At 46.9% G+C, this 12,291-nt stretch overlaps 1 protein-coding gene across 1 annotated transcript; it reads left to right on the forward strand.

The window, feature by feature from the left end:
* Window positions 1-3,858: 3,858 nt before the first annotated feature.
* On the forward strand, window positions 3,859-8,866 carry PTCRA (pre T cell antigen receptor alpha). Its single transcript, XM_063098305.1, has 4 exons — window positions 3,859-3,916; window positions 6,537-6,857; window positions 7,819-7,863; window positions 8,541-8,866. Exons 1-4 carry the CDS (start codon window positions 3,859-3,861, stop codon window positions 8,864-8,866), a joined length of 750 nt encoding a protein of 249 aa, XP_062954375.1.
* The last annotated feature ends 3,425 nt before the right edge of the window (window positions 8,867-12,291 follow it).

Below are 12,291 nucleotides of genomic sequence, written 5' to 3' on the forward strand. Positions count from 1 at the left end.
GAAAAAGAAAGAAAAAGTCGTCAGTAGGGCTGGCCGGTTAGCTCAGTCGGTTAGAAGGCGCGGGTTCGGATCCCCCTATCGGCCCGCCATCCCCACGGCTCCAGCAATTGCAATATACGAACGGTTAGTATCTTTAATATGTGAAAGCTCCAATAAAATTAGTAAGACACTAAGACTACAAGAGAGAAACATACAATGCAGTGAAGGAAACGTCTAAATGGGGAAATGAAATCAGAAAAATGATACCATTTTTATTTTTGGCCGACTAAATTAGGACTTTTTTTTAAGGAATGCCAAGCGCTAGTGGGGATGAAGTGAGCCTTTCATTCATTGTGGTGGAACGTAAATTAGTATGACGGGTGTGTATCAAAGAACCTTAAAATACAAAGGCCTTAGATGCTCAACATCTAAATAATCGTTAGGGTAATGAAAATCAAAACTGCAATGGAATACCACTTCATGCCCATTAGGATACCCACTATCAAAAAAAAAAAAAAATCGAATGCGTTGGCGGATGTGGAGGAGTTGGAACCTTTGTGTACTGTTGGTAGGAATGTAAAATGGTGCAGCTGCCGTGGAAAACAGTCTGGTGGTTGCTCAAAAACTTGGAGAATTACCATATGATCCAGCAATTCCACTTCTGGGTATATCCACAAAAGAACTGAAAGCAAGGTCTCAAAGAGATATCTGTACACTCATATTTATAACAGCATTACTCAAAGTAGCTAAAACTTGGAGGAAGAAAAAATAAAAAAAAACAAAACGAAAAAAACATGGAGGAAGCAACCTAATCGTCCATTGAAGGATGAACAGATAAGCAAAATGCAGTATATACATACAGTGGGATTTTTTTTTTTTTTTTCTTTTGGCAGCTGGCTGGTATGGGGAGGTACGAGGATCTGAACTCTTGACCTTGATATTATAACACTTTGCTCTATCCAACTGAGCTAACCAGCCAAGCTACAATGGGATATTATTCAGCCTCAAAAAGGAAGGAAATTCAGACACATGTTACATACAACATGGATGAAACTTGAGGACATTATGCTAGGTGAAATAAGCCAGCCACAAAAAAGATAAATACTGTATGATTCTATTTTAATGAGGAAGTCAAATTTATAGATTCATAAAGTAGAATGGTGGTTGTCAGGGGCTCGGGGGAGGGGAAGTTAGTGTTTAATGGGTACAGACTTTCACTTTTGCAAGATGAAAATAGTTCTGGAGATGGATGGTTGCACAACAATGTAATGTACTTAATGCCACTGAAATGTACACTTAAAAATGGTTAAGATGGTAAATTTTATGTTAAGTGTATTTTACTAAAATTAAAACTTTAAAAAGGTGAACAAAGGACAGCAAACAAAAGTTACAAAGGACTTTAAGATAATAATTTTAAGAAAATAAGTGTAAATTTGGGAAAGACTTTATGAACAAAGATATCCATTGCTCCAGACTGGAAAACACAAATGTCTAACAATAAAGGAATGGCTAAATAAAGTATAGTACATCTATAGTTTTATTTTTTAATAATGTTTATTTTCCTGAGCTTTAAAATAATACAGGTTCATTGGAGAAAATATGATAAACAATTATAAAGATAAAAATTAAAACTATCCAAAATCCTAACATGTAGAAAGATAATCATTGTTAACATTTGGTCTCCTTCCTTTCAGGAATATTTATACGTGAGGGTACTTCAAAAAGTTCATGGTAAAATGGAATTGAAAGATAATATGAATCTTTCCATAAACTTTTTGAAGACCCTTCACATTTGTACAAAATTGGGTATGTATTTTCTATTTAGATTTGTATCCTGTTTGCTTAAACCTTCTGTTGTATGTAACAATGTATATGCATGTAAAAAGAGAGAACACTTATTTACGTTTTACTATATATAAAGAACTGTGCTAAACGCTTTTCTTTTCGTGAATTATCTTATTTAAATATCACAGAGGATGGCTGGTTAGCTCATGGTTAGTTAAAGCATGGTGTTATAACACCAAGATCAAGGGTTCTGATCCCCATACCAGCCAGTCACACATACTCAAAAAAAATCTAGGACCCTTTGAGGTTTTATCATCCCCATTTACAGATGAGGAAATTGAGGATTAAGGAAGTAATTTGCTGAAAGTCACATATCTACTAAATGATCTGTAGTCCCTTGTTGGGAAAATAGAATAGTTTGATCAGGCCCCCTTGCCTCAGGTCGAGTTGTGTGTGGTGCAGCACATTCTTTGTAAACAAATTGTGGGGGGGGTAGAGTTAGTATGCATGCATGCCAATGTATCTTTTTAGTTTTGTTGCTATTCTGGTGTGTTCTTCAGAGTTGTGTGGAGCAGCAGCCCTGAACCACTGGCCAGCAGAGACCTTGTGTCTAAAAATAGAGCGTGTTTACTTTGCAGGCAGCTGCTCAGTTTTTCTTTGGACTTTGACAGTAGCAGTTGAGTTTCTTTTCTTTTTTCTTTTTAAAGATGACTGGTAAGGGGATCTTAACCCTTGGCTTGGTGTTGTCAGCACCATGCTCAGCCAATGAGCGAACCAGCCATCCCTATATAGGAGCTGAACCCGTGGCCTTGGTGTTACCAGCACCGCACCCTCCCGAGTGAGCCACGGGCCGGCCCTACCAGTTGAGTTTCTGAGTTTCTCTTTGGACTGCCTAGCTCTGAGACGTGTGTGTGCAGAAATAAAGACTACTCTTTCTTCAACCAAGGCTCTGAGGACCTTTTTTCTGGTTACCTAGCTTGTAGACCTGCATGTGAAGGGTTTGTGACCCAGTCTGGACAATGGGCTCGAGGGGTCTGTGAGCTCCAGACCCAGTCCTAGCTCTACATCCCTGACTACAGGATTGAAATGTTCTGGCTTCACAACCTTCACTCTGAACCAAAGTATTCTACATCCCATGTCATTAAACATTCCTTGAAAACATGATTTTAAAGGCTGCTGCATAAGATCCACTAATATAAATACACCAAACCTTAATTCATTTAACCCTTCTCCTAGTATTGAAGAATTAGTTTGTTTCAATGTCTTGCTTTTTATTTTTATTTATTTATTTTTTGACAGCTGGCCGGTATGGGGCTCAGAACCCTTGATCTTGGTGTTATAGTACCACACTTTAACCAACTGAGCTAACTGGCCATCCCCCAAAATATAATACTTAAAAGAACATCTTTGTGCATAAATTTTGTCTTATAATGAATGAGTATCTTATTATTTCATTACAGTATATACCTGGATGTGAAATTTCAGGGTCAAAATAGCTAAAATATAATGGAGTCGCTGAAAATGACATTTATAAAAAGTTTATTTTAAAAAAGGGGTTTGTAACATGGCACGTTTACTGGGCATCTTTTTGCCTGTAATTAGGCAAGCCATCAGGAAACAGTTCAAACGCTGACTCTGCCAACTGCTAGCTGTGTGGCCTGTAGGTCACTCTCTCTGAGCCTCATTTGCCTTACCTGAAAAATGAAACTCACGGTGGTTGGGTGAGTCAAATGAGCACCAGCTCCTGATACATTACCTGGTGCTTTGTATCCTGTAGATGGTAGTTGCCACCTAGCGGGCTAGTGACTAGGACAAAGCTTTGCAGACTATCAAGTGCTCTTCAGATTGGAGGGAAAATGGACATCCGGCTCCAAGTGTTGGAGTGGCACCCTGAGTTCCCTGGCCCTTGAGAGAGGACTGGGTTTGGGGGCCAGGGTAGGGGTGGGAGGGGCCCCTCATCCGGGGAAACGGCTCCGTGGTGGAGCAGCTGAGGTGCAGCTGGGCCTGTGGCCTGGGAGGCAGGCTTGTGGGTGCCTCATCCCCCAGCCCACACCTCAGGTCTGCAGCTGGGTCCTGCCTCCTTTCGGGTGGGTCATGGCTGGGACATGGCTGCTGCTTCTCCTCGCCCTTGGGTGTCCAGCCCTGCCTACAGGTGAGCCCCCTCTTTGCATCCCTTTCTGTCCCCCATTAGTCTTCCCAAGGCTATTCCCACACTCTGGACCTCTCTGGGTTGGGGTAGGATGCGAGGAGGCAGGACAGGAGCCACTTATGGGCCCCGAGGGAGGGTCTTACCAGAAGCCCATTGTCCCCTTCCATTGTACTCTACCTCCCAACTCCCAAGTCCTCCCGCCCTGGGGTCCCTATTGTTGGTAGGGAAGGCAGCGCCTCTGGTATAGAGAAATAAAAGCAAACTGGATGGGCATCCATAGAAGCTGGGGGTTAGGGTAGCCAGGGTTGTGTTATGTGATATGGAGTGAGGGGACCTGGGCAACATTGTGAAGTCCTGTCCTATCCCTACTGCCCTTAGGGTGCCTTATTCCAACAGGGCTGAGGGTTTCTCAGGTATACTCCCACTCCACATTATCAGTGGGATCAGGAGAGTTCCCAAGGCCTCAGTAACTTCCCAGAGTATTTACCCCTGTCCCTCCAAAGATCAAGGTTGGAGCCAAAGGACTCATGTCTTGAGAGGAGAATCCCCGCTTCATCTAAAAGCAGGTGCGGCTGGCAGTTAGCTCAACTGGTTAGCATGCAGCCTTATAACACCAAGGTCATGGGTTTGGATCCCCATAATGCCAAGCTGCCAAAAAGTAAAATAATAAAACTTAAAAAGGAAAACAAAACGCATATGTATGTTTGCATGTGTGTGGTGGGGGATGGTCCCTTAACCTCTGAGTCAGGGAGACTCCTTGATCTAAAGCTGAAACTGGCCCCCAGTATGTCATAGACACTCCCTCACTAGGGACATAAACCACACCCATGTGAAGTAGAGACAGTCCATGGCAGGAGGCCTGAGCTCTGGGAAGGAAGCAGCCAGGGTGAGGAGGAACAATCCTGGGAGGCTTCATGGAGTAGGTGGAAGCAGAACTCAACTCAGGGAGAGTCTCCATCTGTGCAACTGAAAAGGCTCAGGAGGTTGAGGGTCCTGGAGCTCACTCCCAGCCTTCTCTACTCTTTTTATTTGCAATACCTTATATTAATAATAATACTAATACTTGTCTGCCAGGGCATTGCCAGGGCATTTTACAATGATCTTTACTCTTCACAACAATTTCACTGGGCTGGTGTTATTAACCAGACAGAACAATTGAGATTCAGTATATAAAGTGGACAAGTCAGGAATCAACACCAGCTCTGTCTGAGGCACATCCTAGGCTTGGTTCACTATGTGGCAAAATCTTAGTCATCCTTCAAAGTGAGGTGTTCTATGTGATTTGGAGTTACGGGGACCTGAGTTCAAATGCTGACTGGGCAACATAGCATCCATGTGCTCTGAGACCAGTTATTTGAGCTCCGAGAAATCTTTCCTGAGTGCTCTTCACTCCTGCCTCCCCACAAGATTCTCTGGCATTCTTCCCTGCACTTGGGCATTTCTTTAGCCTGGCTACACTTAACTCATGGTATGAATTTTTAGGTTTTAACATTTAAGATTTTATCTATATGAAAAAATATCTAAATATCAAAATATGCAAATATAAAAATAACATTTTGTTACATATTAACAAATCATCTTTACTGAAAAGAATAAGATTGTGGAAAATCAGGACTATTCTGGAAAATATAGGACAAATGTCTGCAGTACCCATATGACTTAATTTTTTAATTATGTAATAATAGGCTGGCCAACTAGCTCAGTTGATTAGAGTGTGTTGTTATAACACTAAGATCAGGGTTCAGATACCCATACTGGCCAGGCACTGAGGGAAAAAAAATAAATAATAATAACCTATACTTTAGATAGGTGAATTATATGGTATATAAATCATGTCTTTATTAGCACCACACTCTAACCGACTAAGCTAACAGGCTGCTGTAAATCATGTCTTTAAAAAGCTGTTAAAAACATAAAAACAAACAAAAAACCTGCAGACCTACAGAAAAGAACTGGGAATAACACAACAAACACCCATGCATACTTTACCCAGATAGCAGATGGTTAACATTTTGCCATATTTGAATCAGATCTTTTTTCAAAGAAACAAAAAGTTAAAGATATACTTGAAGCCCACTTTGATCTCATTCCAGGTCCTATGTCCTTCCCTTCCTCCCCAGAGGTAACCACTCTCATGAGGCTGGCACAACATGGTACAGTATTACAAGTATTTGTTTATGCATCTGCATTGTTTATGGCACTGAGTTCCTTGAGAGCAGAGAAAATGTCTTACTCAGTTTTGTATCCCCAGTGCCTGGCACAGAAAGGTGCTCAGATATGATAGACAGGTGGACAGAAGGATGGATGGATAGACGGATGGACAGACATACAGGTAGAAGGTAGAAAGAAAAGATGGAGGGTTGATGGATAATGGAAGAAAGGACAGATGAATATATGGGCAAATGAATGGATGGATGGATGGAGGGAAGGCAGGGTGGTCAGCTGGGTAGATGCAAGGAGGAAGGGATGGATGAGTGGATAGAAAGGTAGGCAGATGGATGGTGATGGTGATGATGGAAGGATGAAAGGAAAGAGAGAAACCCAGAGCTCTATCCTACAATTAAATGCTGGCCTGGGAGGGCACAGACTTGACTAGCCCCTACAGGTGCATGCTCTCTTGCAGGTGTGGATGGCACGCCCTTCCCTTCTCTGGCCCCACCAATCACGCTGCTGGTGGATGGGAAGCAGCAGACGCTGGTGGTCTGCCTGGTCCTCAATGTCTCACCCCCTGGCCTTGACAGTCCCATCTGGTTCTCAGCTGGCAATGGCAGTGCACTGAACGCCTTCACCTATGGCCCTTCCCCAGCAACGGATGGCACCTGGACTAGCTTGGCCCAGCTCTCCCTGCCCTCAGAGGAGCTGGCAACCTGGGAGCCCTTGGTCTGCCACACTGGGCCTGGGGCTGGGGGCCACAGCTGGAGCACACAGCCCCTACAGTTGTCAGGTGGGGATAGAGACTGTCCCCCATGCATGCTCCCTGTCCCTTTTCACACACCCTGGAAACAGGCTATGGCAGGAGGGAGGGCAGGCTTCAGACCATGAAGGCATGAAGTGTGTCCAAGTGCAGACCGTCCAGGTGAGGTGATGCCTGGGCTCAGGGCAGAGTGGCCTCAAGGCCATGAATCCTGGGATTTGCAACTGTGATACCTGGTTCAAATCCAGGCTCTTCTGCATGACTTCCAAGAGATAAAAATTCTTCCTCCTTCCTAGTGTTGATTTTATATATATATGATATGATATTTATATATATATATGAAAATATATAAAATAATATAAATAAAAATATATTTATATATTTATGCATGTTAATATATTGATATATCACCCTATATATATACAATTCTATAAGGACCAAACAATAATTAAATAATAAATCACTATCACTTATTGAGTTGTGCCAGGCACTGTTCCAAACACTTTACATTTATAAGGTAGATCATATTATCCCCCCAATTACAGGCACAAGGCAGTTGTTCATGTTCAAAGGCAGCTGTTACTTATTATTACTGACCAGATGATTTACTTCCTGTTTCTGGATTAACTCAGTTTTTTTTCATCTTCCAAATGGGAATGTTTGCTGAATAAATGCCCTGTCTTCCACAGAATGCTGCTAAGAGGATGGGTTCCTTGTCTGAAAGTGCTGAGGCACCTAGGCCTCCTTGGGGGCATGCAGCAGGAAATGGTGGGGAGTGAGGGAGATCAGGGCCCCTCAGATGATTTGCAGAAAATTGGCTCAGGGCTTCTAACTGCTGGCTCATTTGTCCATTTATCCAACATGCCCTAAAGGCCACTCTGTGCCAGGGCCCAGGCATAGCACTGGGGATGTGGGACATAGCAGCCTGGCCCTTCTCTCCAGAGTGCATGGCCTATCCCAAAGGACTCACTCCCTTCTCCTTGGCTGGCAGGAAAGGCTTCCACAGTCAGGACCTGCCTGCAGGAGCCTCTTAGCGGTGAGTACTTGGAAGTGGGGACTGGAGTGGACTGGAAATAAGAGGTTGGGGACCAGGATCTTGGGCCTGGAGGGTGGGGCATTCAGCTGTGACCTGATGGGTCCCACCAGAGGGGTTGGCAGGTGTTTCATGAATAGGATGCCTTGCTAAGTTGGGGCACTGGTTGGCCTGGGCCTCAATCTACCCTAGGATGAGATGGGGGTGGATCCTCTGACCCCAGCCTAATTCGTGGACATCAATTGAGAAACACAGGTGAGAGGGTGCTTGAAGCACTCCTCAGGCAGCCCAGGTGTAGGATGGTCTCAGCATTGGAGCCTGTGTCAACCGGAGACTGTCCAGGGTGGTGGAAAGAGCACTGGACAGAGTGTCCTGAAGTCGGCTTCCGGGCTAGCTCTGCTTCCTGACCAAAGAGAAAAGTTTGAGCTGGTTACTCTCCTCTGCATTCACTGCTAATTCCCCCTGGCCTACCCCGCCCTCTGATGTTGGGGAATAAAATAAAATGAAGGCTAGTAAGGTACTTGTTATTATTACTAGTAAGAACTGAGGTGAGACACCAGAAAGGACTTTCCCTGGAGGCGAGGACGGAGGCGAGGACAAGGTCCCCCCCCTCTGGTGACAGTCTCCTCTAGGTGGGGCCGAGGGCTCCTCCCAGCTCCTCACGGGCCCTTCTCGCGCAGGGACTCCGGGCCAGGCCCTGCGGCTGGGGGCGCTGCGGCTACTGCTCTTCAAGCTGCTGCTCTTCGACGTGCTCCTGACCTGCAGCCGCCTCCGCGCCCGCCAGCCCAGCGCGCGGACCCTCTCGGCCCCGCGGCCCATCGCCGCGCCTTCCCGTAGCCGCCGCCCGCACGCGAGCCCTCGGCTCCCACCGACCGCAGGTGGCCGCGGCGACGGAGCGACGACAGGCCGCCGGCTGCACAGCCGCTGTCTGGGTCAGGAGCCCCGGAGCCCAGTCTGGGAGGAGGGGACGTTCTCTACCGACCGAGCTTGGGCCTGGTGCTCGTGACCCGCCCTCAGGATTCCTGCCTCGAGTCTGGGAGCACTTTTGTGTATCACTTGCCTCCCCCTGCGCACGGAGCTTCCTGGGGACCGGGCTCTGCCTCCCCCTTAGGCTGAGGCTTTCTAAGGAAGAACGCTGCGTCTGTCCCATCAGACTGGGAGCAGGTCCAGGGTGGTGATCCGCCCAGACACTGGGGCATCTGAGGCGCAGGTAACAGGGAACAATTAAAGAAGAACTTAAATGACACAAGCAAATGAAAGATATTTTAATTCATGTCTGCCCAGGAGGAGGGAATTTGGCAGAGTTGGAGGAAGCAGGAACCTGGGAAGTCTCCCTGGAGGAAAAGGGCTTCCTGAGAGTGAGAACCTGGGAACCGCAGGCAGAGTGCGGCTAGGGGCTGGGGAGGAAGCTGGCCCAACTTTATCCCCTTCCCCCACAGCCAGGACTAGGCAAGAACCCTTCTCTGTTTCTTCACCTGGACAACCTCTGTAAGCGGTCAGGATAGGGAGCCCAGGAACCCAGGAAGGTGGGTGCTGGGCCTGAAGTCCTGTACAGACTCTCCGGAAGTGAACAGGGCTAGGAAACAAGATCACGTCCAATGCCAAGAGCCCGAGATGGTAATTCCAAACTTACACATTATCAGTTAAGGGTCATTATTCATTTGACAAATATTCATTCAGCATCAACTCTGAGTCAGGAACTAAAGAGGTTTGGCTTTTTTTGGTTTTGGTTTTGTTTTAGTCCATTTCTGTTGCTTATAACAAAATACTCAGAACTGGATATTTTATAAAGAAAATGAAATTTATTGCTTACAGTTTCAGAGGCTGGAAGTCCAAACTCAGGGAACAAAGCTGGTGAAGGTCTTCTTTGATGGTGACTTCAATGACAGCAGGGTATCTGAAAGGAAAAAACCCCGGCCCAAGCGCAAAAGAAACACACCAGGAGACAGGGACTCAACCAAAGCGTATTAGGCAGGCAAAATGAACAAGCAGGCTGCCCTCTGGAGAGTGGGAGCAGCCGAAGGGAGAGTCGGGGTGGGCCTTTTATATCCAGTTAGGCTGAGCTGGACTGTTCCTATTGGCTAAGAAGGAAGGGGAGGGAAGCGAGGGGGGGGTGGTAAGCTGAGTTGGGATTTTTCTATAGGTGGAGAAATTCGCATGTGAGGGAAGGGGATGTGGTGGTGAAGAAGGGGGAGGGGTTTTTTGTGATTCTCAGAAAACGTGCTGTTCTAGGGACGTGTAACTCTCTGCAGCCATTTTGGGTGTTCCTCCCATCCACCTGCCACCATCTTAGACATCGGCTAAAACATAATTGCCTAACATTTCCCCCTCTTTGGTTTAGAGAGGAAAACGGGTGTTGCCATCATCTCTGGCTACTTCCTGCTGAATGGGGGGCATCGTAGGGGTTGTCGGAAGTGGGCACGCAGGAGTAGGAGTGGAGCAGAAGCTGGTTGACGGATACCCTAGACACCTCTCAAATTCGTTCCCGAGGATTGGGGAAGGTAAGGGATGTGGAGTTTCCAGGTGATGTTCAGACTTTTGGAGACCTGCTGGGTGACACTGGAGGTGAAGGCTGGGCCGTTGTCATGTGGGTGAAATCAAGCTGCCCGTCCTCCCCCAGTTGATGGCCTCAGAGTCGATGGTTAGGTCCCACTCTGCGAATTCCCCCTTGAGAGTTAACAGCAGAACATGTGTTGCAAGACTGATAAACCTCCTCAATGAGCTTTCAGAGGTGTGGGTTATGGAAAAGGGGTTCTAGGAACCGGTATAAAGCCCTTGGGCCAATGTGGAGGGATTGGTGGACATCTGTAACGATGCTGCGGACTAGATGGCCTGGGAGGGCGACCTTATCTTGGATAAAAATCCAACCCTTGTCCCCGATAATTCCCCCCAACCGCTTGTGGGTCTGAGTTTCTTCTTTGGGGGAATGGGGTGTGTTGAGGAAAAGGAGAGGAGCTGGGGCGGAGCCTAGAGCTGTAGCCTGGGCTGTGGAATCGGCTTTGTTGTTGCCTTTAGATATAGGGTCTTTAGAGGACTGGTGGCCATGGCAGTGAATGATAGCCACCTCAGTTGGGAGACTAAGGGCCTCGAGTAGCTTTGGGATGAGGGGGCCCATTGATTACTGCGGTCCCTTTAGTAGTGAGGAATCCTCATTCTTGCCAGAGGACAGAATGAGTATGAGTGTTGAGAAAAGCATATCTGGAATCTGTGTATATGGTGACCCGTTGTCCCTTGGACAAGGTGGAAGGTCCGAGTGAGGGCTATTAGCTCCACCTTTGAGACGTAATTCTGAGGGGAAGGGGTACAGCCTCTAAGGCAGCGTCTAGAATAATGACAGCAGAGGCTGCATGCCTTTGGCCGTCCGCGGCAATGAAAGAACTACCATTTACGAAAAGCCCATGGTCAGGATTTGATAGGGGCTGGTCAGAGAGCCCTGGATGTGAGGGAATAAAGTCCTCTAAAAGTTGAGGACAGGAATGTAAAGGGTCGGGAGTAGCGGAGGGAGTAAGCAGAAGGGTTGTGGGGTTTATGCGGGGGGAGGTGGATAAAGAAATCTGGGGATTTTTGACGAAAAGGAGGTGGTACAGTTGGATTCTGGAAGGAGTCGAATGGGCGAGGGATTTGTGGCTGAGCAGGTCCTCCAAGCGATGGGAAGAAAAGACAGTGAGGGGTTGGCCCAGAGTAAGCTTGAGAGCTTCCTTGGTCAAGGAGGCAGCAGCTGCTAATGCCCTGAGACATGGCTGCCATCCCTGGACCATGACATCTAGCTGTTTTGATAGGTATGCCCCTGCCCAATAGGCCGGTCCTGCAGGCTGGGCCCGGAGGCCGGTAGCCAAGCCAGAACGCTCATCCGTAAGTAGATGAAAGAGCTTTGAAGGGTCCGGGAGAGCCAGAGTGGGTCCTGCAGTGAGACAATTCCATAGCCTGGACAAAAGGTGTTTAACAGTGGTAGGGTCAGTTAATGGTCCCTGTGGGGTGTCCTTAGCTGCCTTGTATAAGGGTCGCACTAGGAGGGCGAAGTTGGGGATCCATCGTCGTAAGAAACCCACAAGGACCAGAAAGGAGAGGATGTCATCGGCACTCTGGGGAGGTTGGAGATCCCAGAGGAGGTGGATACGGTCCCCTGTAAGAGACTGGGAAGTGGGGGTTAGGGATATGCCTAGGTAAGTAACTATGTGGGTGCAAAGTTGAGACTTGGAAGGAGTGACCCGATAACCCCTAGACCCAGGGAAATTGAGAAAGGTGGCAGTATTCTCTTGGGAAGAGGATCATGAGGGGCTGCAAGGAAGGAGGTCATCCACATATTGGAGGAGGGTGCTGTACTTTAAAGTGCAGAGACTAAAATTTTTGGCTAAAGCCTAGCCGAAAAGATGGGGACTATCTCAAAAGCCTTGTGTCAAAACAGTTCAGGTAAGTTGTTGCGAAGTATGT

This window comes from Cynocephalus volans, chromosome 5, assembly GCF_027409185.1.
Source record: "Cynocephalus volans isolate mCynVol1 chromosome 5, mCynVol1.pri, whole genome shotgun sequence".
NCBI lineage: Eukaryota > Metazoa > Chordata > Mammalia > Dermoptera > Cynocephalidae > Cynocephalus > Cynocephalus volans.